Source organism: Equus quagga, chromosome 10, assembly GCF_021613505.1.
Source record: "Equus quagga isolate Etosha38 chromosome 10, UCLA_HA_Equagga_1.0, whole genome shotgun sequence".
Classification (NCBI taxonomy): domain Eukaryota; kingdom Metazoa; phylum Chordata; class Mammalia; order Perissodactyla; family Equidae; genus Equus; species Equus quagga.
The window spans coordinates 25,340,539-25,353,436 of record NC_060276.1 but is presented as its reverse complement, the minus strand read 5'-3'; the positions used below and the strand labels follow the sequence as shown (position 1 = coordinate 25,353,436).

General features: G+C 38.1%; 1 protein-coding gene across 1 annotated transcript in view; it reads left to right on the top strand.

Moving 5' to 3' along the window:
* Positions 1 to 12,898, top strand: part of GRIA3 (glutamate ionotropic receptor AMPA type subunit 3) — a 271,547-nt gene that overhangs the window by 121,387 nt on the left and 137,262 nt on the right. The window contains exon 4 of the mRNA XM_046673901.1: positions 11,482 to 11,669. Coding sequence (XP_046529857.1) covers positions 11,482 to 11,669 — 188 coding nt within the window. The remainder of the gene's footprint in view (positions 1 to 11,481; positions 11,670 to 12,898) is intronic.

Sequence of the window (12,898 nt, the reverse complement as noted above, 5' to 3'; positions counted from 1 at the left end):
GCTTACTTTGCTTTTAATCTTGCTTCTGACTCTCAACTAGCTATACAGTCTTGGGCAAGTCACTTCTCTTCTCTAACCACCATCCCTTAAACCAGAGCAGTTCCACTTTTATCTGTCTCATATATTGGGCTTCCATGAAAATTTCATTTGAAAAGAGTTCCAGAGCTTTAAAAATTCTATCCTTCAGTGACATCAGCATCATGGTGGAGTGAGCTCTTCCCTTAGACTCTCACCTCTAATATAGAACAAAAAGGACACTCATAAACCAACAGAGGACATTCACACAACACAATAGATGTCTAAGAGACCCATGCAGCCATACATCTGAACATGTAGGTGTTGGAACCTCTGGGAGGCAGTGAAAGGAGGTAAGGGGATCTCCTCTCCCTCTCCCAACAGCAGTGACCTAGAGTGCAGGACCATGTGTGGCTCTGAGAGGAGAGGGGCGAGGAGGCAGTCCTCCTTGGGAATGCCCTCACTCTCTGAATTGCCTCCCAGCCTTGGGAAGGCTCCACACAGAGGAGGCTAAGCAATCATGGGGGAATATTCACCAAGCTGAGCAGCCTAGGAGGGCAGAGAGCAAGAGCGGAGTGGGAGCACCCCCAGGATGACACACACACAAAAGAAAGTGCTGCTCCTACCACCTCACAGACCAGTTTGGCCAGTTGACCAGAGCAAGGGACCTCCACCAGAGCACCAGCTCATACATGTATAAAGCAGCAGCAGCCAGTGGGAAAACGCTCTGTCAGCATAGCTTCCAAAGGACAGGCACAGCTGTCAGGGATCACAGCAGGCTCAGAATCCAGAGTTCCTGCCCCTCTCCAGTGGTGGCAGGTGGAATCTGTGACCAGATACTACCACTATGCAAAGGCAAAAATCCATCCTATCAAATAGTATGAAGAAGTATGTTAATACTCCAGACCAGAAGGAAAATAACATGCACCCAGAAACCAATCTTGAAGGCAAAGAAATTTACAAACTAAATGACAGAGAATTCAAAGTAGATATCATGAAAAAATTCAACGAGTCACAAGAAAACTCAGAAGACAGTTCAATGAAATCAGGAATAAAATTAATGAACAGAGGGAATTCTTCACAAAAGAGATTGAAACTATAAAGAAAACCCAATCAGAAATGTTGGAGATGAAAAACAATGAATGAGATAAAGAAAAATCTGTAGTCCTTAAATAATAGAGCTGATATTATGGAGGAGAGAATTAGCAATTGAGAGAAATATAGAAATGCTTCAGATGGTGGAGGAGAGAACTAAGACTAAAAAGAAATGAAGAGATTCTCTGAGAAATTTCTGACTCAATTAGGAAATGCAACATAAGGATTAAGATAGTCCAGAGGTAGAAGAGAGGGAGAAAGGAGCAGAGAGCTTGTTCAAAGAAATAATAGCTGAGAATTTCCCAAACCTGGGGAAGGAGCTGGAACTACAAATAAAGGAAGCTAATATAACTCCTAATTACATCAATGTAAAAAGACCTTCTCCAAAGCATATATTAGTAAAACTTGCAAAAGTCAGTGACCAAGAAAAAATATTAAGTGCAGCAAGGCAGAAGGAAATAATCTACAAAGGAACCCCTATCAGGCTTTCAGTGGATTTCTCAGCAGAAACCTTACAGGCTAGGAGAGAGTGGAATGACATATTCAAAATTCTGAAAGACAAAAACTTTCAGCCAAGAATACTCTATCCAGTGAAAATATCCTTCAGATATGATGGAGAAATAAAAACTTTCCCAGACAAATAAAGGCTGAGGGAGTTTATCACCACAAGACCCCTCCTAAAAGAAATGATCAAGAAGGCCTTCATACCTGAAAAAAAGAAAGTGTTTGCAAAGCCTTAAGCAAGGAGATAAATAGGCAGACAAAATCAGAAAATTGCAGTTCTCCATCAGAACAGGTTAGCAAACACTTAATTATAACATTAAGGTTAAAGGGAAGTGAAACATCAAAAACAACTATAATCACTTCATTTTAACCACAAACTGACAACACAAAATGGAATAAGTTGTGACAACAATAATTTAGGGAAGAGGAAAGGGATGGAACCTGCTTAGACTGAGGAAATAAGAAGCTATCAGAAAAAGTACCATCTCATCTGTGAGATCTTTTATACAAACCTCACAGCAACCAATAAATGAAAAAATCAGAACAGAGACACAAATGTTAAAGAGAAAACTGACAAGACCATCATAGAGAACCACCAAATTGAATTGTCAGTCCGAAATACACAGGATGAGAAATGGGAAATATAGAACAACCAGAAAACAAGTGATAAATTGGCAGCATTAAGCCCTCATATATCAATAATCACTCTAAATGTAAATAGATTGAATTCTTCAATCAAAAGACACAGACTGGCTGGATGGATTGAAAAACAAGACTCAACAATATGCTGCATCCAGGAAACACATCTCAGCTCTAAAGACAAATACAGGCTCAGAGCTAATGGATGGAAGACAATTTGCCAAGCTAATGGCAAACAAAACAAAAAGATGTTGCCATACTTATATCAGACAAAGTAGACTTCAAGATGAAAAAGGCAATTAGAGACAAAGAGAGGCAGTATATAATGATAAAAGGGACATTCCACCAAGAGGACATAACACTTATGAGTATATATGCATCTAACACAGGAGCACCAAAGTACACAAAGCAACTATTAACAGACCTAAAAGGAGATATTAACAGCGAAACAATAATAGCAGGGGACCTCAACACCTCACTTAATCAATGGATAGATTATCCAGATAAAAAGTCAACAAGGAAATAGTGGAATTAAATGAAAAATTAGACCAGATGGACTTAATAGGTATATATAGAACACTACATCCAAAAACAACAGAATACACATTCTTCTCAAGTACACTGGAACATTCTCGAAGATAGACCATATGTTGGGAAACAAGGCAAGCCTCAATAAATTGGAGAAGACTGAAATTATATCAAGCATCTTTTCCAACCGTAATGCTATGAAACTAGAAATCAACTACAAGAGAAAAGCTGGGAAAGTGACAAAATATGTACAGACTAAACATCATGCTACTGAAAAACCAATGGATCATTGAAGAAATTATAGAAGAAATCAAAAAATATCTTGAGACAAATGAAAATGAAAATACACCATACCAACTCATATGGGATGCAGTAAAAGTGGTCCTAAGGGGGAAATTCATAGCAATATAGGCCCACCTTAACAAACAAGAAAAATCTGAAATAAGCAAACTACGTCTAACAAAACCAGAAAAAGAGGAACAAACAAAGCCCAACGTTATCAGAATGAGGGAAATAATAAAAATTAGAGCAGAAAAGTGAAATTGAAACCAAAAAAAACAGTAGAAAGGGTGAATGAGACTAAGAGCTGGTTCTTTGAGCAGATAAGCAAAATTGACAAATCCTTAGCCAGTCTCACTAAGAAAAAAGAAAGAAGGCTCAAATAAATAAAATTAGAAATGAAAGAGGAGAAATTACAACCACAGAAATAGAAAGGATTATAAGAGAATACTATGAAAAACTATATGCCAACAAATTGGACAATTTAGAAGAAATGGAAAAATTCTTAGATTCATACAACCTCCCAATACTGAATCAAGAAGAAATAGAGAATCTGAATAGACCAATCACAAGTAAAGAGATTGAAACAGTAATCAAAAATCTCCCATAAAACCAAAGTCCAAGATCAGATGGCTTCTCTGGAGAATTCTACCAAACGATCAAAGAAGATTTAATATCTGTCCTTCTCAAACTATTCCAAAAAATTGAAGAAGGCAGAATGCTTCCTAACACATTTTACAAGGCCAACATCACCCTGATCCCAAAGCTAGACAAGGAGAACACAAAGAAGGAAAATTACAGGCCAAAATCACTGATAAACATAGATGCAAAAATCCTCAACAAAATATTGACAAACTGAATACAGCAGTACATTAAAAGGATCATACACCATGATCAAGTGGGATTTATACCAGGGATGCAGGAATGGGTCAACATCCACAAACCAATCAGTGTGATACACCACATTAACAAAATGAGGAATAAAAACCACATGGTATTCTCAGTAGATGCAGAGAAAACATTTGACAAGATCCAACATCCATTTATGAGAAAAACTCTCAATAAAATGGGTATAGAAGGAAAGTACCTCAACATAGTAAAGGCCATATATGACAAAACCACAGGCAACATCATACTCAATGGGGGGAAACTGAAAGCCATCCCTCTGAGAACAAGAACAAGACAAAGGTGCCCACTCTCACCACTCTTATTCAACATAGCACTGGAGGTTTTGACCAGGGCAATTAGGCAAGAAAAAGAAATAAAAAGTATCCAAATTGGAAAGGAATAATAAAACTCTCACTGTTTGCAGAAGACATGGTTTTATGTATAGAAAACCCTAAAGAATCCATCAGAAAACTATTAGAAATAATCAAGAACTACAGCAAAGTTGCAGGGTGCAAAATCAGCTTACAAAAGTCGGCTGCATTTCTGTGCTCTAATAACAAACTAACAGAAAAAGAACTCAAGAATACAATCCCATTTACAGTCACAATGAAAATAATAAAATATCTAGGAATAAATTTAACAAAGGAGGGGAAAGGCCTATGCAATGAAAACTATAAGACATTATTGAAAGAAATCAAAGAAGACATAAAAAATGGAAAGATATTACATGCACATGGATTGGAAGAATAAACATAATTAAAATGTCTTTACTACCTAAAGCAATCTACATATTCAGTGCAATCCCAAACAAAATCCCAATGACATTCTTCATGGAAATAGAACAAAGGATCCTAAAATTCATATGGAGCAACAAAAGACCCCAAATAGCTAAAGCAATACTGAGAAAAAAGAACAAAGCTGGAGGCATCACAATCCCTGACTTTAAAATATACTACAAAATATACTTTACAATATACTACAAAACAGGATGATACTGGCACAAAAATAGACACACAGATCAATGAAACAGAACTAAAAATAGAAATAAATAAAACCACACATCTATTGACAGCTAATCTTCAACAAAGGAGCAAAGAACATACAATGGAGAAAGGAAAGTCTCTTCAATAAATGGTCTTGGAAAACTGGACAGCCACATGCAAAAGAATGAAAGTAGACCATTATCTTTCACCGTACACAAAAATTAACTCAAAATGGATTAAATACTTGAAGGTAAGACATGAAACCATAAAAATCCTAGAAGAAAATATAGGCAGTACCCTCTTTGACACTGGTCTTAGGATGATCTTTTTGAATACCATGTCTACTTGGGCAAGGAAACAGAGAAAAAGTAAACAAGAAAAAATAAACAAATGGGACTTCATCAGACTAAAGAGCTTCTGCAAGGCAAAGGAAACCAGGAACAAAACGAAAAGACAACTCAATAATGGGGATATATGATTTGAAAATCATATATCCAACAAGGGGTTAATCTCCAAAATATATAAAGAACTCATACAACTCAACAACAAAAAAACAAACAACCTGGGGCTGGCCCAGTGGCACAGTGGTTAAGTTCACACCTTCCACTCCAGTGGCCCGGGGTTCGCTGGTTCGGATCCTGGTGCGGACATGGCATCACTTGTCAAGCCATGCTGTGGCAGCCAGCCCACATATAAAGTAGAGGAAGATGGGCATGGATGTTAGCTCAGGGCTAATCTTCCTCAAAAAAAAAACCCAATCAAAAAATGGGCAGAGGATATGAACAGACATCTTTCCAAAGAAGATATAGGCATGGGCCAATAGGCACATGAAAAGGTATTCAATGTCACTAATCATCAGGGAAATGCAAATCAAAACTACATTGAGATATCACCTTATGCTCATTAGAATGGCTATAATAAGCAAGACAAAAACTAACAAATGTTGGAGAGGTTGTGGAGAAAAGGGAACCCTCATACACTTCTGGTGGGAATGCAACCTGGTGCGGCCACTATGGGAAACAGTATGGAGACTTCTCAAAAAGTTAAAAATAGAAATAACATATGACCTGGCTATCCCACTGCTGTGTATTTATCCAAAGAACTTGAAATCAACGATTCAAAGAGCCGTATGCACCCCTATGTTCATTGCAGCATTATTCACAATCCAAGAAGTGGAAGCAAACCAGGTGCCCACTGACTGATGAATGAATAAAGAAGATATGGTATATATACACAGTGGAATACTACTCAGCCATAAAAAAGACAAAATCATTCCATTTGCAACAACATGGAAGGACCTTGAGGGTATTATGTTAAGCAAAATAAGCCAGATAGAAAAAGACAAGCACCATATGATTGCACTCATGTGTGGAAGATAAGCAAACACATGGACAAAGAGAAGAAAGAGGGTAAGGGGGATGGGAGTGGGAATAAGGGATAAAGGGGAACATTTATATGGTGACTGACAAATAATAATGTACAACTGAAATTTCACAATGTTATAAACTATTATGACATCAATAAAAATAAAATTCTCTCCTTCTGTTCTGAGTCATCTGTAAAGGTCCTCCTAGCCTTTGATGCCGTGATTCTATGACTAAAAACTGCAGACCACAAGAATTTTCATGGGCCAGTTTGAGCCTCTCTTTTTCAATCTGCAAATACTGAAAAGGCAGTTTCTAGCACAGGCTAATGGGGCAAATATTGAATTACCCTCTGGGAAAGATCAACTTGTCTCTCTAGAACATTTCCAGAGGGTCAGCAATCCTTTTTGGGGTTTTATTGAAAATTCTCTGAGAATCCCAACCAGGCATGGAATGCTATAAATGTCAACACTCATGTTTAGCCCATTTGTCATTATCAGAGAATCTCATATTTGGGGGACTGCTGGAAACCATGTCAAAAGTACAGATGGTGTGGCTCTGCGAGATCTGGTACAGATTCATGAGCAACAATAAGTGGTGCTAGCCCCTGGTGGAAAATACAAAGCAGAGAGAAGAAAATTATCCTCAACTGTATTTCTTTGGGTGTGTTTCATTACCAACTTCCATACATCAATATCCTGTTTCTTGTTCTTCTGCATTTTCAGATCAAATACTAAATTTGTTCAGCATGGAGCAATTTTTCATTTTGTTTGTCCATTGAATAACATCCTGGCCTCCCTTCCCTTGTGAAAGTGATTTTGACAACTGTAGATTTGAGATCTTTTTGTATCTCGTGCCATCCCTGTCATAAGGCCAACCTTCTAGTCACAAATTGAATTAATTGGGGGCAGATTCTGAGTGGAGATTTGCATGCAAAAGTTTATTGGGCAATATTCTCGTTATCAACACTTGTGGGAGGAAAAGAAGGAAATACGTTTGGACAGGAGAAGATGGGCTGTGGTGCAGTCATAACAAGGCCTCAGCCTACCCTTCAGGGAGCTCTGACGTTTGGATGGCCACTTGGAGTTATCCCATTCAGGCTGAAGGGATTGTGCCTTTAGTCCTCGAAACAACCAGTCATTGGATGCAGGCTGCCCTGGGAAGGGAGTATAACCTTAAGCAAGGTAGCCTTATTCAGCCAGCAACTTTCCCAGACGCTGAAGGAATAAGTCCTTTGGTGCTGAGGGGGATCTGGGTGGTAGAGCACAGCATCCCTACACTAGCCTTTGCCAAGATGACCTCTTTGTTTAGCAAGAGTAGCCCAACAACCAGTCCAGCAGGATTGGATTGGTCATAGCCTTGGCTCAGTTCTCCATCCACAATCACCTTGCCACTCCTCTATTGTCATGCTCCTATGTTATTTTGGTTGAATGCAGATGACAATCTAGCGTTCACCCAGTTACCTATGTGGTAACTCCCGGTCTTTAAAATGAGGAAGAAAAAGAAGTTGAACAGCAACAGTGGTCTGATTAGGATGAGAGAGTTTGCTGCTCAAACAAAAGTAGCTTTCACTATTGCAAAGTTGGGCATGTTAAAGCTCACACAGAGTGGAGGACAATTCTGAAGTTACTAAAACAGCAGGCATATTTTTACAAAGCCAAGGCTTTGTTACGTACCTCACCTCCTACAAGCACTGACGCCTGCTTGTGATCTGGCTCCAGAGACAAACTTTTCTCTTTTCTTCTCCTTAATACTTATATTTACCTCTGTTCAGTCAGCTGCAACAGGGAATAGTCAAACTGCAATAAATTACGTATGAAAAGAAATCAATGCTTTTTTTCTGGATTACTCACTAACGTTTACTGAATTGAGATGACCATTCCCCCCAGGGTTCTCGAGGACACAGCCACGTGTTCAAGCAGACACAGAGAAACTCTGCATGGTAAAAGATTCTGCAGTGTTAAGCCACAGTTGTGATGCTCACAAATGTGAGCAAGCCTCACAGCCCAGGAGGCCCCAGATCCAAGCTCATTAAGAAATCAGTGTGCTTTTTCTATTTAATTTTTGAGTAGGTAATACATTCACATGGTTCAAAGAACAGAGGTATATAAAGATCTATAAAGTTGATGTTTAAGAGGCCTCTCATTTGTGGCAGCAAACAGCATACAGAGCAGCACTCATCTGTCATCCATGTCTTCCAGGAGCTTATGCTCTTAGAGGACAGCATGAGTTGTATTTTTTAATCTTTATTGTTTTTGTACTTACAGAAAATAATGCCTACTTCTTGTAAAATAGTCAAACATTACATAAACGACAGTGCAAATAGAAGTTCTTGGTAATCCTACACCTCAGAGATAACTACTGCCCATTCTTTCAAATTTTTTCTATACATATACAAACGTGTATTTTTTTACAAAAATAGAATTATACTATAGATGCTATTTTGCAGCTTTTTTCTATGTAATAATATGTTGCAGAAATCTTTCCTTTTGTTACATAGAGTCCAAGCTATCTTTTAACAGCAGCACAGTATTCTATATGTCTGTACTATAATTAATTTATCCAGTTTTATTTTGAATTTTTAAATGTCTGTCATACAGTTCTTCAAATTGGTGATTCCATTGCTTGGAAGTGATTTACCTTGAATTTAAATCTACTCATCCCCAGAGAAATGAATGAGAAGTCAGTAAGGGTAGCTTCATGGGGGAAGAGAGTCATCCAGAAAGGTCTATAGGTAGCAGGAGAAAGGACAGACAGGTGCAATCGCCTTGAGTAGGTAACAATGAGAATACTGAATAAGTGGGCAAGACCATCCTCCATATTTGAGTGAATGTAAAAACAGGGAAGAAGTGCAGACTGGATGAGGTGAGGGATTAAAGAAACTGGGATAAAAGCAGGCTGGAATGGAATGAGTCTTAATACATGGATGGTGAGCTGTTACATAGCAAAGGCTTTATGGAGAGAACTGACATGCTTTAGTTGAATCCAAGCTTGATATTAGTTAACAATATAACGTGGCTATTTAGAAACATGAGCAATCTTAGGCTGCTAAAATAACAGCCCATATCAAAGCAAGCGAAAATCCCATTGTCATCCACACTGGTCACATCACATCTGAATTATCAGGATCAATAAAATATTGACAAATATCCATAGGAGAGAGACAGAACAGTGAGGCAGCCTATCATCATGTCATAAAAGTAATTGTTGTAGGATTGGGACATCTTTAGCCTGAAGAAAAGAAAGATAAGGGGAGATATGCTAACTATCTTAAAAAGTGTCAAGGATTATCACATGGAAAAGGGATTAAACTTGTCTGTCAACCCAAAAAGTGGAATAGAACTAAAGAGTAGAGATTACAAGAGAGCAGATTTTTTCTCGACACACAAAAAACTTATATTTTACTAAAGTCTTTAAAAAGTTTAGTTTACATATATCAAAGACTCCCTGTGTAATTTCATTACCATTATCATTCAGCCAATACTTTCTTTATAAATAGTACAGCAGTAAAATTCAACCTAGTCCTTGCTAAATTTTCATAAATTCTTAATTAGTGGGATTCAAAATAATGAGTCTTTATTGCACACTGCTTAAGAAAAATTTTCAAATACTTTAATCCCTTTCTTCCTATGTTTATTTCTTAATCCCATGCCTTGGCCCACCATGCGCCCTCAACTCCCACTGAGGCAGTGAACACACAGAAAACCCACACGAAAATGTAAATCTGAGAAATAAATATGCGTGGTTGGTTTAAAAAGAGTAAGAATTAACGTTTAAAGCAATGGTAATTTACTCTGATCTGTAATTTTGAGCTCTTGTGCTGAAATTGCTCATTTGGAAATTACCAAGTTCTTGGGTCTCATTTGTGATCTTCCTGCATACACCAAGCACACAAAGGAGTCATAATGACTGGCTGAGTCACTGCTGCCATCTCCCTGAAGCATACTCTCCAAATGTCAATACCATTTTCTATGGTGCAGTGAAGATTCCCAACCGTAGCCTACTTACCCTCCAGGGTGAACCCAAGACAGCACAGAACCTAGAATGTGTTCACAGGGCAGCACAATCTTCCTCCATTCCCTGCTCTTCCAGTGGCTGAATTGTTATGCCACAGATCATTTTGGCATTGCGAATCATCTCCATCACCCACTTTCATTAATCATTACCTAAATATAAATGGAAAGCTATTTAAATTTATGGGAAGATGGGAGCTTCTTATGACCATATCCCCAATAAAATGATGTCTATACTTGATGAAATTTTACTCAGATTGTGGATTCATACCAGAAGCAAAAACATAGACGTAACATAATATTAGAGACACAAATACTTTAAAGGACAGTACGTAGAAAACCCTGTGCTTTTCTGTGGTTCATACTTTAAGATATACTGCTCTTTCCAACTTATCAAACCCTGACTCCAAAAAGGTCATCTAAAACTCAAGCATGAGATCTTTTCTCTTTCTCATTCAGCATAGATCCAGGGTGTTAGTAGTTAATAATGGTCTGATGTAAGTTAACTAAAAATGTACCAAGAATTCCTGGTAACCTTCATTGAGAAAGGGGAAGAACTCAGGAAGACTTAATATAATTGAACTTTTTCATAATGCTGTGATCAAAAGGACCAGTGTGATATCTTTGTTATAGACTATCTTTGTCAGGTTTTCTTAGAGTTGTTTTACCTGGGAGACATAATTTACCTTGTTGGATAGCCATATCCATGTAAGGATCAGCCATATTATAATGAGGTTCTATCTCTATTGAAGCTATCTCCAATTCTGAAGAACGTTTCTGTGGAAGATGAAAGAAATGAGTTTCAACAGCAGTAGGAAAGATTGAGGCTAGAAATAGGGAAGAAGCTTTTGGCATTCTTTCCGTAGATATTTTGATAATGCATGTCAATGAAAACAACTAGGTACTATAATTCAGCTGTGATTGCTTAAGTACAGGCTTGATAAACACCTAGCCTGGTGCCCACAAGTTGTAGAATCTTCTTTCCTTACACAAGATAGAGGTGCCAACTGTCTGGGGGTTAAGGCTGAGGTTATGAGTAAGCCTGCTCTCCACGATGGATAAGGTTGAAAGGGACCCAATGGACTCTGAGTAAAAACTCAGCAGAACCTTTAATACATTCAGAAAGATTTTAAAAAGAAAAAAAATCATTGTAGCTGTTTTTCATTCTTTCAGGATTTTCCATCCTCCAAGCGATTATGGAAGCAGCAGTGCAAAACAACTGGCAAGTGACAGCAAGGTCTGTGGGAAACATAAAGGATGTCCAAGAATTTAGGCGCATCATTGAAGAAATGGACAGGAGGCAAGAAAAACGATACTTGATTGACTGCGAAGTTGAAAGGATTAACACAATTTTGGAACAGGTACATTTGAGATTTATTCCACCCCCAGCCAACATGTTAAATCGTCAACCTGAGGCAGTTCCCACATCTGCTAATAAATTAAGTAGCCAACTGACGAAATATGCCAACAGTTTTTGATAGTCTCTCTAATCCTTTCTCCCTCCTCAGTGGCTGCAGAAAAAGAAAGAAAAAGAAAATCTAAGCTGTTGAAAATTGCATACCATGATTAATCTGGAAGTCTCTGCAATTTAATGCTACCTATCAGATAAATACATCCTTCCACACCTCTGTTTCACAGATAGCTGACTGTTTCAGAGTAATCCCCTTCCTTTCCCATACCTTCCTCCAGCAGAGAACAGACAAGGCATTAGGCAGGGAAGAAAGGTAGGGTTTTTGTTTCAGGGGCCTAATTGCAGAGTGTAGGGGCAGTATCCACTAGGTTTGAATTTGTGGATATTTTTGCAGAATATCCCTCAGGTTTCAGAGAGAAAGGGGCAGGGATGTGTGTATGCAATTTAAGACCATTTTTTAAGTAAGAAGGCATATGAGAAAAAAATGTTCTTGGTTTTTAAAATGTGAACAAAGTGAAAAAGAATTAGACTAAGGGTAAAGTACAATTCCATGGGCCAAAATGTATTCATTATTAATCTTGGATGTTTAAATTTAAGACTAAAAAATTTTAGAAGAAATGTTTCACCCTAAGCCAGATAGATACTCTGTTTGGAGGAAAGAGTCTAATTGAAATATGGTGAAAGTTTATTATTTTCCTCAGAAGTTTCAATTTGCCAGTTAAGAACCAAGTGCCTATGCTGCCATAAACAAAACTGTAAGGGAAACATTTCCATTCTAATTCGATCCAGTGTACCTGGGGGCCAAAACAGCTTCAGAGATTGAAATTATAGCGAGCAGCCGTTGCCTGGGAGAGCTGTTTTATAGCAAATTAAATATTAACAATTTGTCAGATACACGCCCATAAGAAGAAAATGCAAAAAAAAAAAAAAGTAGGTAAGAATAGGGAAGGGAAGAGAGGGGAGAGGATGAGAGATAAGGGGAGGGAGGGAGGAAGAAAGGTAGGAAGAAAGGGAAAGAAGGAAAGAGAGAGAAAAAGAAAGAGAAAGAGAGAGAGAGAGCAAGAGAGAGAGAAAGGAAAGAAAGAAAGAGAGAGAGAGAGAGAAAGAAAAAGAAAAAAATTGCTGACTCTGCATCGTAGGGATACAAAGCTGTCCCCTTCTTAAAAGAACAGCATCACC